Source organism: Staurois parvus, unplaced genomic scaffold (assembly GCF_062004578.1).
Source record: "Staurois parvus isolate SC_StPar_1 unplaced genomic scaffold, SC_StPar_1.0 ptg000066l, whole genome shotgun sequence".
In the NCBI taxonomy this organism is placed as follows: Eukaryota; Metazoa; Chordata; class Amphibia; order Anura; family Ranidae; genus Staurois; species Staurois parvus.
The window spans coordinates 4,318,219-4,337,017 of NW_028317862.1; the positions used below are offsets into that span (position 1 = coordinate 4,318,219).

Below are 18,799 nucleotides of genomic sequence, written 5' to 3' on the forward strand. Positions count from 1 at the left end.
TCGTATCTATTCGTAAAACAGACCACAAGTTTTCCAGTAGCCGTGTAATCTGTGCAGTGATGGTTAATTTGGAGGCACGGGTTAAATGGCACTTGTGATTGTTTGCAAACCACGGGACTCCAAGCGTTGTAGAGATTTTGTTTGTGCACCCTTCTTGCGACTCAGGAGGTAGAGATCACATCTAGCAGCTTGGAACCTATGCTTTGAATAAAATTGTTGCAGAACCCAGCTATTTTAACTCTTTTGTGTGATAGGTCATTCTCCTTCTCCATACAAACTATGTCCTATCACTGTGGGTGGTTGAAACTTATTAGAATTGTAATAATTCACCCAATAGTAAGGCAGTGGAAAGATCATGCACACATTGTCCCATCAATGCGACTTTTTTTTTTTTTTTTTGAGGATCAGATTGTTGCTACGCACACAGCCAAGAGCCTTTGTGTTTGGCTATTGCTAACATACTGCTGTTCAGTATACTAACAATATTGATGCTCAACAAAATAATCTCAGGATTCCTTCCCTTTAAATAGGAAAACGTATTGTGTAATGCACACCTATATTGTGAGATAAAACCCATATCCTTGCTGGCAAGATGAATGCTTCCTTCCTCCTCTGGCTAGTACCTTATCAAAGGCATGACATCAAAACCAAATTAAGGTTTTTTTTTTTTTTTTTTGTTTTTTTTTTCATGTAAGATGCAGGCAAAATGCAATCTTCATTAACTGCCTTGTGCACCGATTTTACTGAGTGCCTAAATGTATTAAGAAATTATGTGTGTATATATATTTTTTTTTTCCTTCACTTCCCCTTCTCCACTCCCCCTATGGCAGATGTTGTGGTCTCATTTGATTGCATAGGAAAACTGCAGTGATACAACAAACACCCAGAGAGATATGATGACAAATGGGTCCAGATCCCGGTAAATTACTTTCTGCTCAAATCGAAATTTCATTCAGTTTGTTGCTAGCAGAGATGAAGTAATCTAAATTGTGGACTCAGGAGCAGATAGAGGGAAGTCGGAGCAAGCATTTCATTATCAAGAGAGAGAGAGAAGGTTAGAATGAAAGAGATGAGCGGAGGCAAATCTAAAGTGTTGACACTATGATTGAAAAGGTTAACCCATACACATTATATATCAACCTGGATAGCAGTGACTTCCTAATGGAAACTCTGCTCTGATGGCGGTTTGCTGGAGTTTCAATACACCGAGCATGATGTCTTCTTAGATATACAATCAAATCCCCTTAACCCCTTTGATGACTCATATCTCTTGATATGATTAAAGCACAAAAAAGAGACTTCTTCAAATAATTTCAAGGACACAATGCATTTAAACTCTAGTCATGAATTGTATCTCTTTTTATTTTTTTATGATGAACCTGGAAATCTGATAAAAATAAGTGTAGAACAGAATTGTTTTGTATTTGCTTGAGGTATGTAAGTCACTGTTTTTGATTGCATCTCTGGGTTCCCTGTGAATAGAAGGAAGGTCGTATTTTTCTCCAGATACAAAAATGTTTTTATTTTTTTTCAATATTCAGCTATAAGCCAAGCACTATAATTTCAGATATTATTACCTGTCTCCTTTTTTTTTCCTTCTACTAAAGCAACATTTTTATGCATCTTAGGTGAAATCTTTGGTCATAAAATTATGTGTTTATTTTTATCATTGTTTTATAGGTTATTTGGCAACAGTGGAGCTTGCAGTGCTTGCGGACAGTCCATTCCAGCCAGTGAATTGGTCATGAGGGCACAAGGGAACGTGTATCATCTTAAGGTACTTGTCCATGGCTCTTGGGGTTCATGTCACATGATGTAGATGCCTAATAGTAAGCTGTAAAGGGGAACTGGACTGGAGTGTTTAGAAGTGTTCAAGTTTCCAGTAGCAACCGGTGTCCTTTTTTTTTTTTTTTTTCCCCTCTAAATCTGGCCAACAATTTTTCCTTCACATATATAGATTAGGCCTTGAGTATTTTAAAGCCTCAGGCATTAAGCAGTTAAAGTGAAAGTCCTTTTGTTCTTTGGTCTCTTAATTGAAGCTGTGACCTATATTACTATTTTTGATATTTTTTCCTGAATGTATCTCTCTTTCTTCCACAGTGTTTTACGTGCTCAACTTGTCGGAATCGCCTTGTCCCAGGGGACCGGTTTCACTACATCAATGGCAGTTTATTCTGTGAACATGATAGACCTACAGCTCTTATCAATGGTCATTTGAATTCACTTCAGAGCAATCCACTACTGCCAGACCAGAAGGTGAATACTTGACTCTTTATTAACAAGCTTCTGATAGGGGACTAATTGTTACTGTAATCTGTGCAGTTTTTCTTCTTTGCATTTTTGTTATATGTATAGGGGGGTGTAAGGTGAAGAATGAAGGTCTTTCTTATGAGAGCAGCTTTAAAGAAGACATGAATAGCACAAACCTATGCAGTTTGCTTTTGTCTGATTTCTTTTCTATGTTAACCTTTTTCATTTCACGCTTTGGAAAAAAATTTCCAACATATTTCAAAGATAAATTCCAGGCAAACTGTTGATGTGCATTTCAGATACTTATATTGGGGTTTTTACTTGCTGTAAAGACTTGTTTCTGTCCATCCTGCCAGACTGTATAGCCAGACCGGTGACCTGATTTTTCTTTGCTGTAGTAAAAGGTAGGTCACCTCCCTGGCACCAGCCTGTGCTTGGATAGTGAAGGACCAGCAGCAAATTAACTCTTATTTGTAGTAACCTGTCCACCTTACTTGTCCGAACATTTGCATGCAGCGTTCCTGATTGGCTGCTAGTACTGCCATTCTCTTAGTGCCGCAATGCAATACAAGATGCTGATACCAATTCAAGTCAAATACAGATACCGAACAGCTTTTAAAATACATTATTTTTTAAAACTTTTTAAAAAATAACTATATGAGCATTTTATATCTGCCAAGCTTTAAACACTTTGAAATAATGATGTGATGTTACATCACTCATTCCCATAGGGGCCTTTAACAATTTATTGCAGTAGGTTACTGAAAGCTGATCTGTAATTGGCTGCCAGGAGTCGGTGAACACCAGTGTACCATTCAGTTGAATACAAAAATCATTCTGTTACATAGCCACTTCAACACTTTTTTTTTTTTTTTTTTTTTCCTCTTCAAATTTTCAGTTTTAAGTGGTTGCACAAAGATTTGTCCAATGCTGTAGACATGATACTGAAATTCACACATCCCATAAAAAGGCACACATTGGTTTTGCTATACCACATTTAAATAAAGTTTGTTTTTTTTGTTCTTACTATATATAACAACTGCTGATTCCCACCTCCCAGCCTAGGCAGTCTTGATCACATGGTCTCCAACTGTCAACAATGACAGCCGAGAGCCTATTGTTTGCTGTCAGCAATGAGATAAAAGATCCAAATAGGCTGCCCTCATGAGTAATGCACATGAGTAATTCCAGATTATACTTGGAAACACATCAGTTGAAAATCAAGACTTTCATTCCCTTTAACACTTTGTAAATGTAGGATTTAAGGTGCCTAGAGAAAAACACATTTGCTTGATCCAGCCATTTATGGTCAGATTGGTGGAACATACGTTTTCTTGGCCAATTCCTATTGCACAGCTAGCTTATGCAGATCCCTCTCCATAGGGCACACACATGCGGGTTGCCAATGCGCCTTTGCATGTTTGTAAGAGTTCTGTGCAAGAACACTTGTTCGTTGGGTGTGTCATCATGCACAGCTGACCACAGTGTAAAGTCTGTAGATACCTACAGACTTTGACACGCTTGTTTGTGCACACACAGATTTTACAATGTGTGGTCAATTTGGTGAAATATAATTTACCACTCAGTATGTAGACAGCTTGGAACTCTACCATGCAGTTTAAGTTGCATTTTCTTTTATTGAACTGTTAGCACTGTTGGGTGGCACATATACTTTTTGTTTTTTTTTTGCTTAGAATATGAAATATCCAGGGCTTCTCTAAAGCTTCCATACTCCTAGTATATTTTGAATGAATTTTCATATGAAAATTCTCAGTACATTCGATGACTTGACAAATGTCCAAAAGTACTTTTCGTTTGCTTTTAACATTTGGTTTTGGGGTGAATAGACTTTACTGAACAAAAATGCCATACACAGATAGAAATTTGTTCAAAAAAAGTTTCCATCCTGCTTCTATAAGTTTTCTCACCATTGAGGTTGAAAATGTTGATTTAACCACACTAACGATGGTAAAAATTGATTGAACTCTTTTCTAAAACGAAATAATTTCAGCTAAATTCTACTAGTGTCTGGCTAACTTATTGTTGAGGTCACCAGGGCTCTCTAATATTATCAGGCTGTTTCTTGTCCTTTGCATTGAATGGGTAGTGAAAGTCAAGTGCTGCTGGCCACTTACTGAAACTCGGTCACCTCACATATTTAACTACCTGCCGACCGCAGATAGCCGAATGACGGCTTCACTGCGGCCGGCCAGTTCTGAGTGGACGTCATATGACGTCCTCCCAGAACGCGCTCTCCTGCGCGCCCCAGGGGGCGCGCACCCGGCGATCTCCGTGATCGCTGTGTCCTACGGACACAGCTGATCACGTGATGTGGTAAAAGGCCAATCACAGCGGCCTTTTACCACAAGATCAGCGGTGTCCAATGACACGCTGATCAGAGGGAAATGCAAGTGCCGGTTCTCGGCTGCGCTTTCCTCACGCTTTCAGATCGTGAGGAAAGTACTGCCGAGAACCGGCAGTTGTCAGAGCGGGGATCGGCACCGATCATCAGGGCACTGATGATCAGCGCCCTGATGATCGGTGCCCAGCAGTGCCACCCGCAAGTTCCGCCCACCTGTGCCCAGCAGTGCGCCCACTAGCTCCGCCCACCTGTGCCCAGCTGATCACCCACCTGTGCCCAGCAGTGCACCCACCTGTGCCACTCTGCAGTGTCACACACCTGTGCCCAGAAGTGCCACCCACCTGTGCCCACCAGTGCCACCCACCTGTGCCCACCCACCTGTGCCCACCAGTGCCACCCACCTGTGCCACCCACCTGTGCCCACCCACCAGTGCTGCCCACCAGTGCCACCCACCAGTGCCGCTCAGCAGTGCTGCCAGTCAGTGCCACCAGTCAGTGCCCAGGGGTTGTGCCAGTCAGTGCCGCCAGTCAGTGCCCAGCAGTGATGCCAGTCAGTGCCGTCTATCAGTACCCATCATCAGTGTCACCTATCAGTGCCGCCTATCAGTGGTGCATATTAGTGCCGCCTATCCGTGCCACCTCATTAGTACTGCCTATCAGTGCCCTTTAGTGCTGCCTATCAGTGCCCATCAGTGCCGCCTATCAGTGCCCATCAGTGCTGCCTCATCAACGCACATCAGTGAAGGAGAAACAATACCCGTTTGAAAAATCTTATAATAGAAACAAAGAAACTTTTTTTTTTTTTTTTTTTTCAAATTTTTTGCACTTTTTTTATTTATAGCGCAAAAAGTAAAGCGCCCAGTGGCGATTAAATACCACCAAAAGAAAGCTCTATTTGTGAGAAAAAATTGATCAAAATTTCATATGGGTACAATGTTGCATGACCGCGCAATTGTCAATCAAAGTGCGGCAGCGCTGAAAGCTGAAAATTGGCCTGGTGAATAAGGGGGTATAAGTGCCTGGTAGGCAAGTGGTTAAAGCAGTTAGTACTACATAATCCATACCAATGCATACGTTGGATGAGGTGGTAAGTAAATGGATCCTTCTCTAATCCACTTGCAGCATTGATCGCAGAATACAGGTAATCTGTATGTTTTACACTGTTTGCTGTGGTCAAACTATAAATGGATTAATAAAGACCTGAATTTACCAGTGACTTGAATTGATATTTGGTACCAGTTAATTTTATTTAAACTGTGCTGTCACTATAGAGGAGCAACTTCTGAAAATGTACATGGGCAGAGTGTCTAAAATTTCCACATATTCTCCAGGGACACTTTTCTGCTGAGCTATGAGTTTTTGTTTTTTTGGGGTATTTTTGTAAATATGATAAAGCACAATATTGTCTTACCAGACTGATATTAAATCTAGATTATGAACCCTTTTTAAATGGGATAAATAGGAATATATTTTAGAAAGTCAGGAAACTTTAGTACATTGGGGTCAATTCACTAAAGTTTACCACATGCCAGAGTCAATTCATCAAAGGAAAAAATATCAAATGTGAGCTAAATACCACAAATTTGGTAAAATAGTGAGATTAATGATTTGGCTCATATTTTTTGCGATCTTTAAGTCAATTCACTAATATAAACATTCATAATTTATTACCTAGTGTTTGCTGGAGGTATTTTAGAAATGTACAAAATGACAATTATGCAGGTCATACATGGGTCAAATTCTGAATGATTTGATGATTGAAATATGGAACTTTATGTGCGTTTTTGTAATCCAGTGGTGCCATCATTGATTTCGAAATTCAACCAACCAAACCTTCAAATTCACCTAATGTTACTACAGAAAATACATTTTGAGGTCGGGAAACTGCTTTTCTTTCAGGTCACAGCTCATACAGATTTTTTTCAATTATATTTCTCACAGGATTCTCCCATCATTGATTAGAAATTTGTTTTTCAAAAACTTTCCAACAAGCTTGATCACTGAAAATCGATGGCCACTCGAAAATCGGCCATTACTGCGGCCCACTAATGGTGTGAAATTTGAACGAAAATTCTTAATTACGATTTTTTTTAAAAAAATGAATTCTGCATTCAACCCATGTATGGCCGGCTTTAGAGGAACTTTGCACTGGGCAGAAAGTGAAAAGTATACAATATATCATTCTGAAAATATTCTCCTCTGAGCTCAGGAATGTAAATAAATTGTAATATTTCATCAGAGTGAAAAAAAAAAATACAGCATTTTAAGCTGTTATGATCATTTATACCTAGTAATGCATGCCATTTTTTTCAATAATACATATTGCAAAAAAATGTTTTTTTTTTACCTATAACTTTAGTTCTTTAAACTTATAGGGGAAAAAGCGAGATGACCTAATTTTCTGGATAAAGCTATATACGTAGTTGGAAAGTAGCCCCCCCGACCTGTTGGCCGGAACTTTTTTTTTTTGTTTTCTCTCTTAGCTTGAAATACTGACTTACACAATAATTTTTTTACTAAGATAGAGTTGTTCCCAGTAGGGCAAGCAGGAGGAGCCAGGCACATATGCTTTGTAGAGGTCCCAGTAAAGTCCTTCCTCAAGCCAAGCTATGGTTATAATTTTCTCAGAGAACATTTTTGCCTCGCCTTTACCTGTTATATGAGCTTAAAGTATACCAGAGAAAAATGAAGGCTTTCATTGCTGGATTTTCTTAAAATGATAACTGCCTGGCTGTATTTGACTTCAGTACTAAGTTGCTGACATTTAGCAAATGAAAGCCAGAAAGTCATTGTTCCTTTCATATACTTGCTGTTTTGCTTCTAATTATTTAAGCCAAATCATCAGCCTAAAAGGCAGGCAACTAGCATTTTCAGAAGTAGAGGTTAATTATGGTAGTCTAACTTATTCTTTCATGGCAGGTTTCTTCAAACACAAACTCTAAAAGGTTGTTTTGATATGCATACCCTTGAGAAAAGCACTTGGGTAAAGCAACCGCTAGACTTGTGTGTTATTTATTTAAATAACAGAGGTTTATACTTATCTGTTCCTTTGCACAGAGCGGCCTTGATCCTCCTCCTTTTCAGCCCCCCCCCTCCCCCCGCTGGCGTTCCTGGCTCCTCCTCCTCTTTTCAGGCCCCCCGATGGCGCTCCTGGCTCCTTCTCTTTTCAGGCCCCCCGATGGCGCTCCTGGCTCCTCCTCTTTTCAGGCCCCCCGATGGCGCTCCTGGCTCCTCCTCTTTTCACGCCCCCCCGATGGCGCTCCTGGCTCCTCTTTTCACGCCCCCCCGATGGTGCTCCTGGCTCCTCCTCTTTTCAGGCCCCACGATGGCGCTCCTGGCTCCTCCTTTTCAGGCCCCCCGCTTGCGCTCCCGGCTCCTCCTCATCTTTTCAGGCTCTCCGCTGGGGCTCCTGGCTCCTCATATTTTCAGACTCCCCGCTTGAGCTCCTGGCTCCTCCTCTTCTCGGTGTGCCACTATAGGAAGCTGCTTCCTGTCATTGTACACCAGCGTGCTCAATCCTGAGCGGTGCTACCTTTGTCCATTTAAACAGACCGCAAAGCTCAGCCCCACTCCCTTGTCACAGGATTTGACTGACAGCAGCAGCAGGAACCAATGGTCCTACTGCTCAGCCAAGCCTGTGGGAGCGGGGAGAAAAGGAGAGAGATACTGCTCTCGTACACATTGCTGGATCAAGATTGGGCTCAGGTAAGTATTAGAGAGGTGCAGGGGGGGTAATACTTTAACATAAGCATTTTTTACCTTAATGCAAGGAATGCATTGTATTGAGGTGAAAAATATGTTTAGGCTTCAGAACCACTTGCCTACTGGGCACTTTTACCCCCTTCCTGCCCAGGCCAATTTTCAGTTTTCAGCACTGTCGCACTTTGAATGACAATTGCGCGAACATACAACACTGCACCCATATGAAATTTTTAGCATTTTTTTCACAGAAATAGAGCTTTCTTATGGTGGTATGTACTCACTGCTGAGGGTTTTATTTTTTTGCGCTATAAAAAAAAAAAAAAGCAAAAATTTGGGGAAAAAAAAGTTTCTTTGTTTCTTTTATAAAATTTTGCAAACAGGTAATTTTGCTCCTTCACTGATGTGCGTTGATGAGGCTGCACTGATGGGCTGCACTGTTGAGCGGGCACTGATATGTAACAATGATGGGCACTGGTGGGTGGCACTGCTGGGCACTGATCATCAGTGCTGATCTGTCCTCTGACAATTGCCGGTTATCGGCAGTACTTTCCTCATGGTGTGACAGCGTGAGGAAAGTGCAGCTGATAACCGGCAACTGCATTTACCGGTGATCTGCTGTGTCATTGGACACGGCTGATCGTGTGGTAAAAGGCTGCTGTGATTGGCCTTTTACCACATGAGATCAGCTGTGTCCGTAGGACACAGCGACCACGGAGATCGCCGGGTGCGCTCCCCCAGGGGCACGCAGGAGGGCGCGTTCTGGGAGGACGTCATTCGGCTATCTGCGGTTGGCAAGTGGTTAAGCATCTTATTTCTTTATAGAACAGGCAATAAAGTAATCATTTAGAGCTCGAGCAGTCAACTTTTGTTTGACTTTGTCATAAGATTCTGCTCGTTGTAAACCCCACTCTATACACTAACAAGTTTTTTGACAAATACAAATCTATGGTATCGTTGAAGAATATTTATTGCCCCTTTTATCTGGTTATTATAGAATGCGAGTTTCCTTAGTAAAGTAGTAGTAAACTGCAACTTAAAAAAAAAAAAAACATCCCCTGAAAGGTATTGTTTTACATCTTAGAGGCTTCCATCTTCACATGGTCTTCCTCCTGGTTTTGCAAACTCCAGCCGTCTGGCCGAGCCGTGAGGATGTCACGCTCGGGCGTGTGCCGGGATGATGTCACTCTCGGGCATGTGTGAGAGTCCCGGGTCAAGGCATAGTACTCAGAAGGAATGGTTCCTTCAGAGTGCATGCGCCGGCTCTCAACAAGAGAGACAATCTCCTAAACTGTGCATGTTTAGGCGATACTCATTTTGCTTACAGGTATTTAGCTTTATTATAAGCTTTCCTGTAGGTAAAAGGGATAAAGAGTTTTCTACCACTTTAAGTTCAGAAATGCCCTTTCCTTTTACTATAATTGTATTAAATAGATAGTTAACTTAATCAAATTGAAGGATATCTCAACACTCAAAAATCCTAACTTCACAAGGAACAGAAAGCTCATTGATTAGTATTATATGGAGGCTGTGCTACGTTTCCTGCTTGTCTAGCGAATGGCTGATGTGAGAATCTAGACAGGAAGTGACCTCGCCACACTTCATCAAACATGTCTAAGTTGACATTTCCAGTTTCATTGTCTGTTAGAACACATGCACTGTCAATATAATTTGCTATTTCATTTCCCATGCTTTTTTTTTTATTATTCCTTATGCAATATTTACTCTGTGACCCTAATTAGGCAAACTCTCTTATCAACCTAAAACAACAAAAAATGTAATTACTGCTGGTATATTATTCACAATAAGTGTATAAATGCTTTTGTCTGGTGCTGTGCTTTTTTTTTTTTTTTTTAATTAAACTGGAACTCCAGGCATTAGTTTATCATTGTGTATTGTCCCCCCCACCTAGTTGATGAAAAACATTGATCTAATACAGAGGAACACATGCTGTAATACACAATCTCACCCCGGCATGCGAACGGGCACTACTATGTCATTATGTACAATGTAGAACCAGTGGTGGTTGGAGGCCCAGTCATTGTAGCTGGTGTGGTGGAAGACTATTTTAAAAAAAAAAAAAAAAAAGGGAAATTAATGTAGCTCTGTCTTCATTAAAAAAAAATATATATATAGATCGGTCTCTGTCAAAACAGGGGTGCAGGGACAGCTGAATATGGGTGTAAGATGTTACAAAGGGTGAACTTATCCTTTAAGGAAAATTTTAATTATTTTGTGTCCGTAGATGAGCTTTTAGTCTGCAGATTTGTTTATTTTTATAAACTAAAGAAGCACCCAGAAATTACTTTTTTTATTTCAAATCGCTAAACTAAATCTTGTATATATAAAAAAAAAAAAATTACTTTAGAAGAGGCAGAATTCTATGCCAGATTCATGAGCAGACATTTAATATTTTATATGACTTATCTTTTCCCTTTAGAAATGCCATAAGTTAGTATGTGTGAGGCTGGTAGGAAAAAATCCCTATGCTCCCAACTTCATCCTCATGAACTACACGGTCAGTCTGCACTATAATTGGGGGGGCAGGCACAGCACTAGTTTATGGAAGTATTGTGTTGGTGTTTAAAGCACTGTGGATTGTTTTTTTTTCTTTGTTTTTTGTTTTTCTGTTTCTCAAATGATATTCCATAAATTGTAGCAAACAGCATACTTAATAGGTCATTAGATAGTGGTAGCAAACCTAATTACAGGTTTGCACTGTCTAGTTGTAGCAGTGAAGGATTAAAATTATGTCTTTGGTCTTAGATCCATAAACATTTTTTTTGGGCCAGCAGACGTAAATGAGATTGTACCCATAATGCCTGTTTTCTGAGCCCCATTCAGATCAACAGTTGTATAATCTCTCTAGAAACGAGCCTGTTTAAGATCTATTTTCATTTTCCTAATAAGTCTCCTTGCTATTCTAGCGAGTGCATTTTGATAACTGCAGTGTCTAATTTGTAACAATTACTGTCAGTCCTCAGCAAGTCTGCTCATTCCGCACTGGTTCAGGGGAAAAGAAGGAATGCACAACTCCTGCACATAATTGTATTCACCTCATATTTCATACTGATTATGTATTGATGACATTGATTCATTTACTCTTTACAGCTCCACTTGCATGGGTAGTAAATCTTATTGACCACATATGAATTTTAATTTCAAATTGGTGATAGATTTTTCCATCAGCTCTGATAGCGTATTTGACTTTTTCATCATTAACCCAGGCAATCACGCTGCACTGAGTTATTGCACTGAAACAAAAAATGCATACTTCAGTTGCTGCTAGTATATAGATTTGCAATAGAAACTTCATTAATGCGTTGAGAATTAAAGAAAGAAATTGCATTTGTTCTCTGGTGTAGTTGCCTGAAATTTAATTCTGATTTTGTAAAATGTTCCCAGTAGGTGGGGGCGGTATTTTAATACACATTTTGTGTTCCAGAAATGGGAGCTACCCTTATCTATCTTTTGGTTTTCTATAAGCTGTCAATTAGACATGTAGAGGATTTGTTTTAAACAAAAACATTTTAAGAAATGCATTATGAAGATTCGTTAACAACCTTGAAAATATAAAGAGCATGTATGTAACAATCCAAAAATGTAAACGCTTATTAGCTACATAGTGGAGTCCGTGCTTATATCTCTTGACTAAGAAGCCTTTCCCATAGCACCATGCTTTGAAGAAGGGTTCCTAGCTGAAGTGTGTGCGCCTGCCCTTCCACTGAACGCCATTATGTAGCTAGTAATGTATTTACATTGTTGGATGGTAATGAGCAGCCAGCTTCTCTTTGGTGGATTGGTGGAACAGATGCAGTCATTGTTTGGATATTCAGCTGTGGATTATGAAGCTTCTGAATCCAATGGCTGGCAGTGGGGAGCTGTTTAGCATGGATGGAGGAATCTGTGCATGTATGGCTAGCACTATAGTAGTTTTAAGTTTGTTTTTTTTGTTTTGTTTTGTTTTTTTATTGGTAGGCGTTTACAGACTATGCATGTTGTCGTAAGCTTTTAGTAATGTGGTAGTTCAAGCTAAGAACACATGAATAAATGTGAATATTCATGCTAAACCCAGCCACTTTACCTCATCTTTCCCCCTGCCCTTTAATGGAATTAAATCTAACTTTTTTTTTTTGTGTAAAGTAGAGAATGGTTAGAACCTTGTTGAGTTTTTATTACTGTATGTCTTAATTGGGTGAGTGTTCCTGGTGGGGGCAAAAATGGCATAAAATAGAACACTGGTTTTGGCTAGAGCTAGTTTTGAAAGTTAGGTTTTAAAAGCTTCCTTAAAATTGAGGCTGAGGTTAACTGTTAACATGTGTTTTCAAATGCTAGATTTAACCTATACAGGCAGTCTCTAGGTCACGAACAAGATTATGCAGGTTTGTCCTTAAAGTGGAGCTCCACCCAAAAGGGGGAAGTTCTGTTTTAAGGCCTCGTCCTCCGCTCCCCGTTAAGGATTGGCACCTTGAGGGAGCAGGTATCCGATTTTGATAGGCACTCGTTCCCACTTCCGCTGCAATCGCCTAGGCGATCGAAAGCGGAAGTTGTCGACCAAACCTCACACAATGTAATGGGCAAATGCTGCTGCTTGTACATGCATAACTACAGAGGAAGTAGTATGTAACACATTAAGGTTTAATTTTTACTTTTTTTTTTTTAAAGTCAAAAGGGAACCTGTCAGGAAAGAAATATAGGACTTGCTATTAAAGGCTTGCTTTTAGGGTACAAACTCTTTTTGAAACAAGGTTGACAGCTAAGTAGTGAGAAATTTGAATGGTGGCCATGATGCCTGCAGCTTCAAAAACCAAATTTGCAAAAGCATCTCCTATATTTCTATCCCAGCATGTTCATTTTAGGCTTATAGTCTCAGGTATTTTTAAAAGAAAAAATATCCAAACTCTAAAATGGCTACATATTAAATTTAAGTATATATAAATGTTTACCCAGTTGAACCATTGAAGTAAGGCCAAAGAACCAAGTTTGTACTCGGTTTAACCTAATGTTATCTTTCCAGCTTTGCTGAATTTTAAATGTTTAAAACTAGTAATAAAATTAATGTTTAATTCTAAAGTGATTATAATTTCCATGGTGCTTCCTCTATTTTAAAAATAAAATACCACAAAATAATTGCTCACCCAGTGAAGCCTTAATCAAGGTTCCACCGGATAGCTTTTTTTCTGTGTGTTTGCTGCGCTCAGTTATAATGAGTTGACTGTGGGTTCTACTTTAATAGTGACAGGGGAATGACAGGAATGCAGAGTCTCCTTATTCAGACTCTCTGAAAGCAGACAGTATAGGTGCCTTGTTTACATTCCCTCCATAGAGTATGTATATGTATGTTTTTTTGTGTGTGTGTGTGTATATATATATATAATATATATATATGTGTGTGTGTGTGTATGTATATACACACATATATATATATATATGTGTGTGTGTGTGTGTGTATATATATGTGTGTATATATATATATATGTATGTGTATATATATATATATATATATATATATATATATATATATATATACATACATACAGTATCAATTGTCCAAAATACTTAACAAATCTCTTCAATTCTGGGGGTCATCATTATGTCCTTGCAGGATCATGGTAGGACTAAGAATGAGAGATTTGAGTTGCTGAAAACATTCGGCAGTTGCACTCGGCATTAATTTGTCCTTAGGTACTTGTGTAATCAATTTGCCATTACTAATCAATAATTATAACTGGTTTCCAGAAGGTATCTTGGAGCCATTGCATATGGGATAAATTGATGTTTATCTCAGGTACTACCTGATCTTTCGCCCCTTTGGGTCCTTGTACAATCTTAAAATGATTGCAGGAAACATGCCTAGTTTGCCAGCCACAGATTGTTTTGCCGCCTGAGACCGGTTCCCCCTTATCACTGGGGATCATGTAAGAGTTTGCTTATGCAACTGTGAAGACAAGATTGCTGTCCTCACATGACAAACTTGATGTTTTTTTTTTCTAGCAGCACATGAGATTAAACATGTAATGCCATGCCATATCTGTGTTGAGAAAATGCCAAAATCAAATTTGATATCTCAGGAAACATTAAAACATTTTTTTTTTTTAATAAATGGGGGATTCACCTTTTTAATTTTGATGGGTGATCGGCACAGAAAACTACCAGAGAGCAGTCCAACAGGGACACTGGCAACTAAAGGAGTTTTGGCAGTAGAACTGGAAAGGGGTGGAACCTCTGTCAGGATTTTAATGATATTCCTTTTCCCATTAAGAGAGATTTCTATCAGTTTGCTTGTCCCAGTGGCCACACATGAAGCTAAGGGATTCTCCCCAATGAAGTCTACATTTAAAACTTGACAGATGTTCTGATCCTACCCTACTGTATCCAAAACTAAAAAGAAAAAATTGCTGGAGCTCCCCTTTAGACATGGAGTGCAATACACATCCAACTCCTGCCATGGGTCCTTGTGGTATGGTACGATAGCCCACTTCTCTGACTTGTACTGCATGTCCATTATTGGCCACACTTCTCATGGACCTAACACATCAGGCTGCATCATATGAACTCTTAAAAGGCGTATAGAAAATACAGAGAAGGTAAACTAATGAACAGAAAACCTTGCCGATTTACCTTCTAGTATGGTATATAGGGGCTTCATTGTAACCTATTTCACTAAATAATTACTGGCCTACTAGTTATTGCATGTATATATACCCTTTGGTGTTTACTCCTTAATTGAATTCTTTGTTACGTTCTGTTTGGCAAGGGGGTGGCAAGGCAAGTAAACTCACCTGTACAAATCACTCAACATTTAGTGTATTGTGTTAACTCTTCTGAATTGTTTTAAATGAAGGCTTGTGTCATTCACTTTATTGGTTATTAAAAAAAATCTTCTAGTTTACAGATCACTCAACAATTCCCCAGTTGTTATATAATTGGAGTTGTCTGTGTCCATAGTAGAGGACATTTGATGCTCATTTATTAAATATGCTCACTGGCTGCTCTCTAATCTCTTTGTTCTGGACAGCCAAATTACCTTTCTCACACTGAGCTTCAACTCTTGGGAATTGAACCTCCACTCTTGAACCACTTTAATTAGCTTGAAAGTGTGGTTCTCCTGAAGGAGGGGGCGGGGGCCTTGAACTCCTTCATAGACCTCAGGTTTTACTAACTTGGTGCCCTAGAAAGTTCACAGTGTTATTTAAAACTCCTGTGCATAGAAGAATATCTTGTTTTAAATGCAACTAATTTGTTTCATTACAGACATTTGTATAAGCTCACTGATGACATATGTATTTTTCTTGTTGGCTATTGTAAAAACAAAATTAGTACATGAACCTGCACTAACAGAATCAGTGTATTATTACAGTGTTTAGGAATAGTATTGAAAAATTTTATTATTTACTACCAAGCATGAAGAGGGTTTGTGCAAAAAGATGAATTTAAGCACATTCAGTTTTAGGCATGTACATTTTAGGCATGTTCAGTTTATTTCACAGGGTTGCATGTGTTCTATGTGTTCTATAATGTATAGCAAGAATACAGTGTTTAAGATGGTGGTACTCGCCAGGTACTCTTCCCCAGGTATTAGTGTCCTATTGCTCCATAACTGCAAGCAACAAGGTTTCTTGGGCTAAATTTGAATCTGACTCCCAGATTGCACACACCATTTTTAACGAGACCTAATCTCATTTAGTAAAGTAGTCCATTTCCAAACTTCCATCTCTCCACTTTAAGTTCCCAAATCCTCCATTACTCGAAATGAGCCTGTGCTTTGCCTGTGCAAAGGACAGCCCATCCAGCAGCTTATAATTGCCTTCATCTCAATCCTGTGCAGATTGTTTTTGCTTCCTGGATCGAAGTTGAACTACTTTGTAGTGTTGGGTAGTGGGAAGAATATGTGACCTGCCATTACTTTCCATGTGACAAAGATGAGGCAGTTCAAAACCCCCATTAGCCAGCCAAAGCAATAGGTACAGTTTAATGGAGACACCACCAGCCTGTGTTATTAGAGTTACAGATGGACAACGCAATTTTGTGGCATAAAACCAAGAGAAATCTGTAATAGATGATGAAAGTGCATTTACTGGGGAGACAAAGCATTTTTTTCAACCTGGTATGTGGTTTAACCTGCCCTCCAGTTTCTACCATCTGTTTTTCAATAGACCTTGCCCTCTCACCTTGGTTTTATATTAAAGAATTTGCCTCACTAGATTGTGTTTTCTCCAGAACCTAAAAGTATTTTCCAATCTTGTTTTTCAGGTTTGTTAAAAGGTTGGACTAAAACAGAAAGTGTGCCTTCATCTCAAGTTCTTTCATCGCAGATGGATCCCATATGTCTCCAGTAGACAAGTCACCTTTTGTAGCTAGCATCCGTGCCAGCTTCATGCCATTGCACCTTTTTTTCCCTCTTCTTGGTTGCCCTTCCCACATTTCTTGGTGTATGAAAATGACTGAAGACATATAATAAGGACTCCATGATCCGGGCTAATGGGGAGACTGAGATTAAAAAATGAAACAAGTGGTTTCACCGGAGGACTTATTCACGAGGGTAAAAATGACTCATGAATTCAGTTTCAAGTTGCATTTAAAAACTGCTTACCCACCCTCATTACCGATTTTAGCAGGGCACTTGCCAGCATTTGCACCCTTTCCCTTGACAACACTCTACTCACTCTTTGTATATTTTATGTGCTGTGAGGAGGATTGTTCATTCAAGCTGAACATAAGATAAAAAGGGGAGTTGTAGCTTTTTTGTGGTACTTTATCACAAACACTTTTAAAGTATCTCTCTGTAAAATACAATGTACGTATGCATGTATGTGTTATTTTATTATTATTTTTTTTTAACTTTAATTTTCTTTGTTTTGTCCTATCGTTGCTACTTCCCATTGCGATAAAGGGAAGGGGCGGGGAAAGAATCTGCTATTGTGTAGAAATTTTCACCTACTTGCTGATTGAAGATAAACTTTTATTTGTGATATTTTCAGAGACTTGCTCTAGTATGGTGTATTTAAGTAATAAAAGATTAAAATGCTATTGTTAATTTGGTTTCCATGAGTTACTTCACTTTGCTCTCTGCTGTACTGAACAATATGTCAGACATTTAAAATGACTTTCAAATTTAATTAAAAAAAAAAAAAAACACAGCAAGGGACACAAATTCTAATGATTGTAAATACATTTCATACTGATAACTGGTCCTTTGTTAATGCTCCAAGCTTGGCCAAGGGCCAGTTATCAGTCCTAAAAGAATCTATGAAGAATCTTTGTCATTTGTATCACTTTTATTTCAGAAGTCCAAAATGGCCTTTTTGAATTGAAATGAAGGTCCCTTTTGTTGATTCCTTTCTTCTTTGCATGAACGGTGTCCCTGGACATGCCAACATTTTTGCCATATTCATTGCAGTATGGCCTATGACACACTTTGGCCAAGAACTAACTGAACCATTATTCAAGCTTATACCCACACCTGTACTTTTTTTTTTAAAGATGCGTCCAAAATGGTTAATAGGTGTGTTTGCAGACGTATCCTGAATGATTGAAAAGGATGCAAGTGATGAAATGCATTTCAGCCACTTGGTAACTTTGTAATTGCCCATTATTTCCAGTGGAGATGTTTGCCATCAGATGAAGTGGTTATGACAAGCTGACGGCCACAGAATGCTGCCGCAAGCATCACAGTTACCACTTGGAATACAGTTTCAATGCTTTATTTAGCAGTTTGCCTGTAGTACAACATTCAGCCTACTGAGTAGGTGGTGACATTTTTTTTATTGAGCCTTATTATAAGGGGCAGATGCATACAACCGCTTGAATTATTCCATTTCATAAGTTCTTAAAAATTTATTGTGTACATTATTGCGAATTTAGGGCAAGGTCACAAGATGTTTTTGTGCCAATGATTTTATTGCAAATTACCATATGAACATTCTGTACTGAGCTTGAGCTTGCTAGATTATGTCGATTAAGATATGCTTAGAAGATGCTTTGACAGGATCTTGTCCTTTTGAAAGCTCTTAGGTGATTCCAAGCAGATAAAGAACACCAATTAATGCATTTGTGTTGATAAAAGCATTAAAACTGAACTCTAGGTACAAAAACTTTTAAAAATATTTTCTCAGCCACAAAGGACACAAACCCACTTTATATGCACCAAATGCCTTTACACACCCAGTCATTACCTTTTTAAAAGAAGCCGCTGTATGTAGCATGTGCAAAGAACAGAACTCTTCGAGGGATCCTGAATCTCCTCTCACTACTGGCTGCCTTTAAAAAAAACACATGGGAATGGACACAAGACCGCACAGAGATAAAGGTGTGTTTTTTTTTTTTTTGGTTTTTTTGTTTGTTTTGTTTTTTTTAACATGGGATTACTGCACAGATCTTGAAGAAATGCACAAAAGACAGCAACATTCAAATAAGAATACTAATGCTGCCTCTTATATTTAAAGCCAAACTCCAAGGATAAGCAAATATTGTCTAAAGTGTAGCTAA

The 18,799-nt window shown here is 39.0% G+C and overlaps 1 protein-coding gene across 1 annotated transcript in view; it reads left to right on the top strand.

Moving 5' to 3' along the window:
* Positions 1–17,348, top strand: part of LMO4 (LIM domain only 4) — a 43,447-nt gene extending 26,099 nt beyond the window's left edge. Inside the window, exons 3-5 of the mRNA XM_089668903.1 lie at positions 1,681–1,777; positions 2,101–2,256; positions 16,565–17,348. Of these exons, the coding sequence (XP_089525029.1) occupies positions 1,681–1,777; positions 2,101–2,256; positions 16,565–16,573 (262 nt within the window). The 3' untranslated portion in view covers positions 16,574–17,348. The remainder of the gene's footprint in view (positions 1–1,680; positions 1,778–2,100; positions 2,257–16,564) is intronic.
* The last annotated feature ends 1,451 nt before the right edge of the window (positions 17,349–18,799 follow it).